Source organism: Myotis lucifugus, unplaced genomic scaffold (assembly GCF_000147115.1).
Source record: "Myotis lucifugus unplaced genomic scaffold, Myoluc2.0 scaffold_2346, whole genome shotgun sequence".
Classification (NCBI taxonomy): domain Eukaryota; kingdom Metazoa; phylum Chordata; class Mammalia; order Chiroptera; family Vespertilionidae; genus Myotis; species Myotis lucifugus.
The window spans coordinates 16,672-26,476 of NW_005873394.1; the positions used below are offsets into that span (position 1 = coordinate 16,672).

Sequence of the window (9,805 nt, forward strand, 5' to 3'; positions counted from 1 at the left end):
CCACACTCTGCTTCTGAGCCTCAGACCTGAGAGGCCTGCACTGTCTCTCTTATCCTGTCCCCTCCTGGGAGGGCCCAGGGGAGCCCTTCATGCAAATGCCCCCTCCTCCTGGTGTCCCCGGGGATAAATGTGGTGAAAGCTGTGTGGCTGGGGAGGGGGGGGGCCTATGGCGGGGCCCTGGGAGGTCACAACTGCTGGTCCCCAGTGAGCACAGAGCAAAGGCACAAAGAAGGGTTCCCCACCCTGACTTCCCAGCTGAGGGCCCTCATTGACCCAGAGACAGACCCACAGCGCCCCCTGCTGGTCCAGAGTCCAGATTCACTAATGACCAGATGGGTAACCTGGAGCTGAGCAGGGAGAGACTGAGGCTCTGGAATTCAGCCCTGCCTTTGCCACCCCCTCCCTCTCAGGGCAGGGCTGTGCGGTGCATTGTGGGAATCTGCTCTTTCCTACTCCTCCCACTGGTCCTGTGCTCAGACAGCAGCTCCCCTAACCGAGAACAAGTTTCCTGGTGAAGCAACCTTTCCGGGGGCTGGAGAGTCCGGAGCCCCTTCAGTGTGAAGCTCTGAGCTTGTCACACTGTGCTCCCCTCTAAGAGAATGGATGACCTCCTGGAGGTTTCCTGGAGAGGAGGGTGATGGGAAATAGGAGGAGTGAGTGGTCGTCCATTGTTTCCATTTCTTTGATTGTTTCTTTCTACAACCTGTAGCTTGCCTTTCACTTTCTTCTGGGTGTCTTTTGATAAGCAGCTGCTTTTGCTTTTCATGAAGTGCAATTTACAACCCCCCTACCCCCATTTTTTTGCTTCCTTGGGATCTTTGTGCCTTCTCTTTGCCAAGATTATGAAAATAGTCTTATGTGGTTTCTTAGAAGCATTTACACATTTGGACCAAGAATCCATCTAAATAAATTTTGTGTGTTGTGTGAGGTAGGGGATCCAAGTTCTTACTATTTTCCTCTGTCTGTTGGCCTCTGAGTGTTCTTCTTGGAGAAGTCTATTCAGGTCCGCTGCCGTTTTTAATTGGGTTGTGTTGAGGGTTTGCTTTCTTCCCTTGGCGTTGAGTTGTGTGACCTCTTATATATGTTGGACATGAACCCCTTTATGCAATGATCATTGGTGAATATCTACTTCCATTCTATCACTGGAGGCTGTTTTTTTGTTTGGTTGATGATTTCCTTTACTGTGAAAAAACCCTTTAGTTTGATGTATCCCATTGCTTAATTTTTCCTTTAGCTTTCCTTGCCTGAGGAGATATATTAGAAAAATGTTGGTAACATTAATGTCAGAGATTTGACTGCTTCATTTTTTGGGGGGAGTGGAGTTTTATGATTTCAAGTTTACATTTCAGTCTTTAATACATTTTGAATTTATTGCTTGGTGTGGAGTAAGGAAGGCAACAAGAGAAGGAGAGGTGCTGCTCCAGTGCCGGGGCTGACCAGCTGGCCCTGAGCCACGGGTGAACAGATTGCTCTGACACAGGTTTCCGTGAAAGAGAGGCTACGGGACTCTTTTACTTCAGTAGTAAAAGCAGTCCTGTTCACCTGCCTCCTTAACATTTTAGTGTAACAACAGCTTGAACTCAAATTAACCTCTAGGTACAATCAGCAGGGAACTATCCTTGAGAAAGCACGTGCTTCTGTTACAGAAGACCCAAGAAAAACCAAGCGATGCTTTAAAGAAATGGATGGACACTGTTTAATTACGCCAGCGGACTCAGGGAATAGCTTTCCCAATCTGGGGCTGTGTCGTCAATGCTCTTTGAGTCACAGGAGACTTACACCTCACAGTGCGGTCTCTGAGTCTCACTGTGGGTTGATCCAGTTGGGAGCTGTGCCCATCCCTGTAACTATGGGCGGAGAGGAGGAGGGAAAGCCCATTCTTGCTGGAGTCTCATGACAGGATGGATATGCCCTGGGAGAGACTGAGGAGTCACATGACCACGAATCCCTGGACAGGAGAATGGGGCCTGGGTGCCCCCTTTCCATGCTGTGTTGGCCATTTCCACCTTCAGGCTTTTTCTGCATCAAAGGCTGAGCCAGTCTGAGCCCATGAGGAGGTTTTGGTTGCACTACCCCGTGGGTTTACATCACCGTGTCAATAGTAACTACTACCACCACCTGTGTGCAGACCACAGTAATAGTCGTCCTCGTCCTCAGGCTGGGCCCCCGAGATGGTGAGGGCGGCTTTGTTCCCAGAGATGGAGCCAGAGAAGCGATCAGGGACCCCAGAGGGGCGGTTGCTTGTGCTGTAGATGAGCATGCGTGGAGGCTTGCCTCGAGTCTGCTGGAACCAGCCAGCGTAGTTACTAGTAGAAACTGCCCCAGAACTGAGGCCACAGGTGAGTGTGACTGTCCCTCCTGGAGATACTGACATTGACGGCTCCTGGGTCACCACAGTCTGAGAATCCACCCCTGAAACCAACAGGAGAGAGACAGGTGTTATGAGGGACGAAGGTCACCCTGAGGCCCTGCTGTTCTGTGTCCCCCAAGGATGCAGAGGCCCTTCCTCTGACCTGAGCTGTGCGCCAGGAGCTGGAGCAGAAGCACCGTCCAGACCATGGTGGGGACACTCACAGGATGTGGCTCCTCAGGCTCCTGGGCTGCAGTGGGGAGTCCTGGGCCTTTTCATGCCTCCCACACCCATTAGGGGAGAGGGTGCCTCATGCAAATCAGCTTCCCCTCTAGTCCTGCCCCAGGGTCACCCTGCTGTCCCCTGGGGAAAGTCTCGAAAGAGATAGATGCCGGGACCTCACACAGTCAAGGCTGCATGGCGACTGAGACGCTGAGGGAGGGGGTTGACTCTGTCACCAAGTCAGTGCCCTGGTGTCCTGGTGACCTCATTCCTAACTTCCTTCCCTGGACGGTGTGAGGCTGAAGGATGAGGTGGGAGTGTCCGCCTTCCCCTGTCCCCAGCAATCTAGTTCACCCCAAATCCAATCAACCCCTGGGAGCACTGATCCTTCCTCAGTGAAACCCATTTTTGTCTTCTCTGGAGGATCTTAGCGGTCACACTCCCGCCAGCGGTGAGTCCAGGAGGAGGTCACAGATCTCATGTCTGGGCTGTGAAGGGACTGGAATCTCCCCAACTCAGTCCTGGACCCTGTCCCACTAACACTGTTTGCAGACAGGGCTGGGGGTGCTCACACAGACAGTTGCACCTCCAGGCGGGATGGCCCCTCTCTGTTGTTCTAAGAGGCCATCAGTTCTATGGGGTAGTTTTACATTAAATGGGGTTTTCAGGAGAAAATGTGACAGTGTCTCCATGGAATTATGGGATACCTATGCACATCTGATGTAACAACATAGGAGCTTTCTCAGGAATTTGAACAACGTTGTATGTGAACACGTTGACGTGACCATCACATAGGACATTGTAACGGCCCCTTTCCCTTTCCCGTCTGCTGTGGGGCAGGAAGAATGGGAGGGTGAACAAGGGATTGGGATGTAAGGGGGGTGAGCAGTGCACGTGTCCTAAACTGACATCCTTCCTGTCCCTCTAATGAAACCGCTTGTCCAGAGAGGGAGGAGGGGGAAGAGCAGAGGGATCTGGGTCCCCATGGGGAACCCCCAGAGCTCTGCAGGCTCAGGCCTCGTTGTTGGAACTGAGTCTCCCATCCCCAAGTGTCTGTGATCCTGTGTCCAACGCACCCATAGGCCTTGTTTCTTCCTGTACACGTGTCCCGGGGGTGTGACTGTCCATCTGTCTCTGCCTGGACGTCAGGCGAGAACAACAACTCTAGGAAGGGAGAGGAGGGTGATAAAATACAAGGTGAGTGTGAGGAGGGGGAGCGCTCAGGTGGCTCCAGTGATTCCTCAGGCTGCAGGGCCCATCAAGGCCGATCCCGTAGACCAGTGGTTGGCAAACTCATCAGTTAACAGAACCAAATATCAACAGTACAACGATTGAAATTTTTTTGAGAGCCAAATTTTTTAAACTTAAACTATATAGGTAGGTACATTGTTATTAACTTAATTAGGGTCCTCCTAAGCTGGCTTTTGCTAAAAACGTCCTCAATCTGATTGAGGTAAGTTCGCAGAGGTCAACCCCTTCCAACTCTTCCATCCACACTTGTCTTGTATATTTGTTTCAGATAGACGAGTGTGGATGGAGAGTTGGAAGGGGTCGACCTCAGCGAACGTACCTCAAAACAATGTACCTCCCCCGCGCTGCATATCCTGTGGCCCGCCTGCGCCCCATCTCCTGTTGCCCGACCGACAAACACCCCCCACTTCTTCTAACGTCACTTCTTCAAAATAGATGGGCCCAGCTGAAAATCAACTTCTGCGCATGGGCCATGAAGTTTCAATCACACAGTATGTGTGCGCCCTCACGTGGTATTTTGTGGAAGAGCCACACTCAAGGGGCCAAAGAGCTGCATGTGGCTCACAAACCGTGGTTTGCCGACCACTGCCTTAGACCTTCCCCTCGCCTGGTCCTCACGGAAAGGACAAGCCTCCTGCTGCCCACCCCATAATCTCTGAGGAATTCGAGAACTCCTGCTGTGCAGAGAGGAGCACAGCCTGGGTATGTGATTTCAGCAAGAATTCAGTTAAACCACCGCAGATCCTTGGTTCTTATTCTAACTGAGAAGAGCATGTAGCACATGGAAGGATGCTCAATGTCATTGGTCCTTGGTAAAGGGCCAGTGAGAACTGCAGTGAGACGTCACCTCCCCAGGCCAGCAGGGCCGTGTGAACGTGAGACGTAGTGACCATGCTGGGTGCAGCCTTGGAGAAATCAGAACCCTGGTCATTGCTGGGACAAACGACAAGCAATGCAGCCATATTAGAAAACGTCCACCAGTGACTCAAAAGCTGTCATGTCAAGTCATCCTATGTCTCCGTAATCCCACTCCTAAGTGTTTCCCAGGAGAAATGGAAACATACATCGTCTAAAAGCAAAACAAGCCATATCTGGTGCACAGGTCCCAGCAGCGCTATGCATAGCAGCCAAAGATGAAAACCACTCAAATGCCCATCAGCAGAAGCGTCAACGAATGCTGGTGTGCTCAGACATTGCAACATTATTAGGTCAAAAATAATAGGACTGTTGACACATGTCCCAGTATGGATGGGCCTCAAGTACATTATTCAGAATATTTGGCTCAGTTGATAATAGCATTAGCCTGTGGACTGAAGGGTCACAGGTTCAAGGGTTGCAGGCTCCAACCCCAGTGGAGACCATGCTGGAGGCAGACAATCAATGATTCTCTCTCATCATTGGTGTTTCTATCTCTCTCTCCCTCTCCCTTCCTTCTGATAGCAATAAAAATATTTTTTAAAAAAGAATTAAACGAAACAATAGCCACAAAGGACTACCTATTTTCCTGGTCCATCCATGTGAAATGCCCTCACAGGAAATATGTAAATCCAGAGAGTGGATTTACCCAGGACTGGCAGGGGTGTGATAGGCATTATTAGTACGTGTGAGGCCTTCTCTGAGGGCTAAGGAAAATGTCTACAACTAGACTATGGGATGGTTACAGCACTCTGCACATATACTAAATGCTGGTCTATTGTGCACATTAAACCTGTGACATTTAGGGCATGCAAACCATATCACAATGACGTTGGGATAAAAAACAATTTGAGAGAGATCACCTCTCACTACCTATTTAAAATGGGCCTGTGAAGCTCAATGGATAGAGCGTCGGCCTGCAGACCAAAGGGTCCCGGGTTCAATCCTGGTCAAAGGCATGTAACTCCGTTGCAGGCTCCTCTTCAGCCGGGCCCTGGTCGGGGCTCCTGCAGGAGGCAACCAATCAATGTGCTTCTCTCACATCAATGTTTCTCTCTGTCTCCCTCTCTCTCCCACTCTCTCTAAAAATAAATGGGAAAATATCCTTGGGTGAGGATTAAGAAATTAATAAAATAATAAAGCGAGTCTGTGCTCAGAAGGACTCTTGAATAGGACCCTGTAGGGTAGTGATGGCGAACCTATGACACGCGTGTCAGAGGTGACACGCGAACTCATTTTTTTGGTTGATTTTTCTTTGTTAAATGACGTTTAAATATATAAAATAAATATCAAAAATATAAGTCTTTGTTTTACTATGGTTGCAAATACCAAAAAATTTCTATATGTGACACGGTACCAGAGTTAAGTTAGGGTTTTTCAAAATGCTGACACGCCGAGCTCAAAAGGTTCGCCATCACTGCTATAGGGTCTGCCACAGCCACCGCTTCTGTGTCACGGCATTCAGGGGCGATCAGGGGGAACAGGGCGGGTTTTTGTCTCAGTTCCCCGTGGGTGTGGAGCAGTGTGTGATGGCTGATGCCGTTGTCCCACGTTGAACAGTAATAAACAGCCTCGTCCTCGGGCTGCAGGCCCGTGATGACCAGCGAAGCCGTGTTGCCGGACTTGGAGCCAGAGAACCGCTCCGGGATCCCCGAGGGCCGGGAGCTGCCGAGCATCACCGTTTTGGGGGCAGCGCCCGTGACCTGCTGGTACCAGCCCACAGTACGTGCTCCAACATTGTTGCTGCTCCCCGTGCAGGACAGGGTGACCTTCTGGCCCGGAGACCCCGACAGCGAGGCTTCCTGCGTCAGCCCGGCCCACACCCCGGACCCTGGAACAAAGGACACAGACACAGACAGTGGGGCTGAGGTCATTTCTCAGGGCAGGCGCTCAGGAGAAGAGAACAGTGCATCCCCAGGTGCCGCATCCTCCCTTGTCCCGCTCCCCCCAGTCAGTCACCTGAGCTGTGAGCGAGGAGGGCGAGGAGGAGAGGGGCCCAGGCCATGGTGGAGACGCCCACGCTCTGCTTCTGAGCCTCAGACCTGAGAGGCCCGCACTGTCTCTCTTATCCTGTCCCCTCCTGGGAGGGCCCAGGGGAGCCCTTCATGCAAATGCCCCCTCCTCCTGGTGTCCCCGGGGATAATGTGGTGAAAGCTGTGTGGCTGGGGAGGGGGAGCCTCTGGCGGGGCCCTGGGAGGTCACAGCTGCTGGTCCCCAGTGAGCACAGAGCAGAGGCACAAAGCAGGGTTCCCCACCCTGGCTTCCCAGCTGAGGGCCCTCATTGACCCGGAGACAGACCCACAGCGCCCCCTGCTGGTCCAGGGTCCAGATTCACTAATGACCAGATGGGTAACCTGGAGCTGAGCAGGGAGAGATTGAGGCTCTGGAATTCAGCCCTGCCTTTCCCACCCCCTCCCTCTCAGGGCAGGACTGTGAGGTGCATTGTGGGAATCTGCACTTTCCTACTCCCACTGGGTCCTGTGCTCAGACAGCAGCTCCCCTAACCGGAACAATTTCTTGGTGAAGCAACCTTTCCGGGGGCTGGAGGGTCCGGAGCCCCTTCAGTCTGAAGCTCTGAGCTTGTCACACTCTGCTCCCCTCTGAGAGAATGGATGACCTCCGGGAGGTTTCCTGGAGAGGAGGGTGATGGGAAATAGGAAGAGTGAGTGGTCGTCCATTGGTTCCATGTCTTTGATTGTTTCTTTCTACAACCTGTAGCTTGCCTTTCACTTTCTTCTGGGTGTCTTTTGATAAGCAGCTGCTTTTGCTCTTCATGAAGTGCAATTTATCCCCTTTTTTTTCATCCTTGAGACCTTTGTGCCTTCTCTTTGCCAAGATTATGAAAATAGTCTTATGTGGATTCTTAGAAGCGTTATTCCTTTGATTTTCACATTTGGACCAAGAATCCATCTGGAGTAAATTTTGTGTATTGTGTGAGGTACGGGGTCAAAGTTCCTACTATTTTCCTCTGTCTGTTGACCTCTGAGTGTTCTTCTTGGAGAAGTCTATTCAGGTCCGCTGCCGTTTTTAATTGGATTGTGTTGTGCGTTTGCTTTTCTCTCTTGGCGTTGAGTTGTGTGAGCTCTTATATATGTTGGACATGAACCCCTTTATGCGATGATCATTGGTGAATATCTACTTCCATTCTATCACTGGAGGCTGTTTTTTTGTTTGGTTGATGATTTCCTTTACTGTGAAAAAACCCTTTAGTTTGATGTATCCCATTGGTTAATTTTTCCTTTAGCTTTCCTTGCCTGAGGTGATATATTAGAAAAAATGTTGGTAACATTAATGTCAGAGATTTGACTGCTTCCTTTTTTGGGGGGAGTGGAGTTTTATGATTTCAAGTTTACATTTCAGTCTTTAATGCATTTTGAATTTATTGCTTGGTGTGGAGTAAGGAAGGCAACAAGAGAAGGAGAGGTGCTGCTCCAGTGCCGGGGCTGACCAGCTGGCCCTGAGCTGCGGGTGAACAGATCGCTCTGACACAGGTTTCTGTGAAAGAGAGGCTAAGGGTCTCTTTTACTTCAGTAGTAAAAGCAGTCCTGTTCACCTGCCTCATTGACTTTTTAGTGTAACAACCGCTTGAACTCATATTAACCTCTAGGTACAATCAGCAGGGAACTATCCTTGAGAAAGCACGTGCTTCTGTTACAGAAGACCCAAGAAAAACCAAGCGATGCTTTAAAGAAATGGAGGGACACTGTTTAATTATGTCAGCGGACTCAGGGAATAGCTTTCCAATCTGAGTACCGAGACATGCAGGGGGCTTCTTTTTATATCTCCCTGTGGTCTTTTGTCCTGCAAATATGAATTATGCTTCTGGTTCTTTTCCCGGGCCTTGCAAGAAGGCCCTCAAGGGTTGGGGGTCTCCAGGCCATATCTGATGGTTTGGCCTGGCACCAGCGGTAATAACCATTTCTCCGGGGTAGCACACTGTTCACAGTTTTATGGCATCTGTAACAGGTTCGGCAAGACCAGTTCTGGGAAGGAGGTAATGACTTAGTTATAAGTTTTCAAGAATGTACACTGAGCCATTTCCACCTTCAGGCTTTTTCTGCATCAAAGGCTGAGCCAGTCTGAGCCCATGAGGAGGTTTTGGTTGCACTTCCCCGTGGGTTTACATCACCGTGTAAACAGCACCAACATTGTTCAGAGCACAGTAATAGTCGGCCTCGTCCTCAGGCTGGGCCCCCGAGATGGTGAGGGCGGCTTTGTTCCCAGAGATGGAGCCAGAGAAGCGATCAGGGACCCCAGAGGGGCGGCTGCTTGTGCTGTACATGAGCTGGCGTGGAGGCTTGCCTGGGGTCTTCTGGAACCAGCCAGGGTAGTTACTAGTAGAAACTGCCCCAGAGCTGAGACCACAGGTGAGTGTGACTGTCCCTCCTGCAGATATTGACATTGACGGCTCCTGGGTCACCACAGTCTGAGAATCCACCCCTGAAACCAACAGGAGAGAGACAGGTGTTATGAGGGACGAAGGTCACCCTGAGGCCCTGCTGTTCTGTGTCCCCCAAGGATGCAGAGGCCCTTCCTCTGACCTGAGCTGTGCGCCAGGAGCTGGAGCAGAAGCACCGTCCAGACCATGGTGGGGACACTCACAGGATGTGGCTCCTCAGGCTCCTGGGCTGCAGTGGGGAGTCCTGGGCCTTTTCATGCCTCCCAGACCCATTAGGGGAGAAGGTGCCTCATGCAAATCAGCTTCCCCTCTAGTCCTGCCCCAGGGTCACCCTGCTGTCCCCTGGGGAAAGTCCCCAAAGAGATACATGCCGGGACCTCACACAGACCAGGCTTCATGGCTACTGAGACGCTGAGGGAGGGGGTTGACTCTGTCACCAAGTCAGTGGCCTGGTGATCTCAGTCCTAACTTCTTTCCCTGGACAGTGTGAGGCTGAAGATTGAGGTGGGAGTGTCCACCTTCGCCTGTCCCCAGCAATCTAGTTCACCCCAAATCCAACCCCACCCCTGGAAACACTGATCCTTCCTCAGTGAAACCCCTTTTGTCTTCTCTGGAGGATCTTAGCAGTCACACTCCCTGCAGCTGTGAGTCCAGGAGGAGGTCACAGA

General features: G+C 51.2%; 3 gene segments (V, D, J or C); all 3 read right to left on the minus strand.

Moving 5' to 3' along the window:
- Positions 1-2,095: 2,095 nt before the first annotated feature.
- LOC102428470 lies at positions 2,096-2,613 on the minus strand. The segment is given in 2 exon segments: positions 2,096-2,412; positions 2,514-2,613. Coding segments are annotated over 2 exon segments (363 nt in total).
- A 2,137-nt stretch (positions 2,614-4,750) lies between these two features.
- On the minus strand, positions 4,751-6,764 carry LOC106694377. The segment is given in 3 exon segments: positions 4,751-4,756; positions 6,181-6,569; positions 6,698-6,764. Coding segments are annotated over 3 exon segments (441 nt in total).
- Positions 6,765-8,858: 2,094 nt separating this feature from the next.
- LOC102428785 lies at positions 8,859-9,379 on the minus strand. The segment is given in 2 exon segments: positions 8,859-9,178; positions 9,280-9,379. Coding segments are annotated over 2 exon segments (366 nt in total).
- Positions 9,380-9,805: the final 426 nt, after the last annotated feature.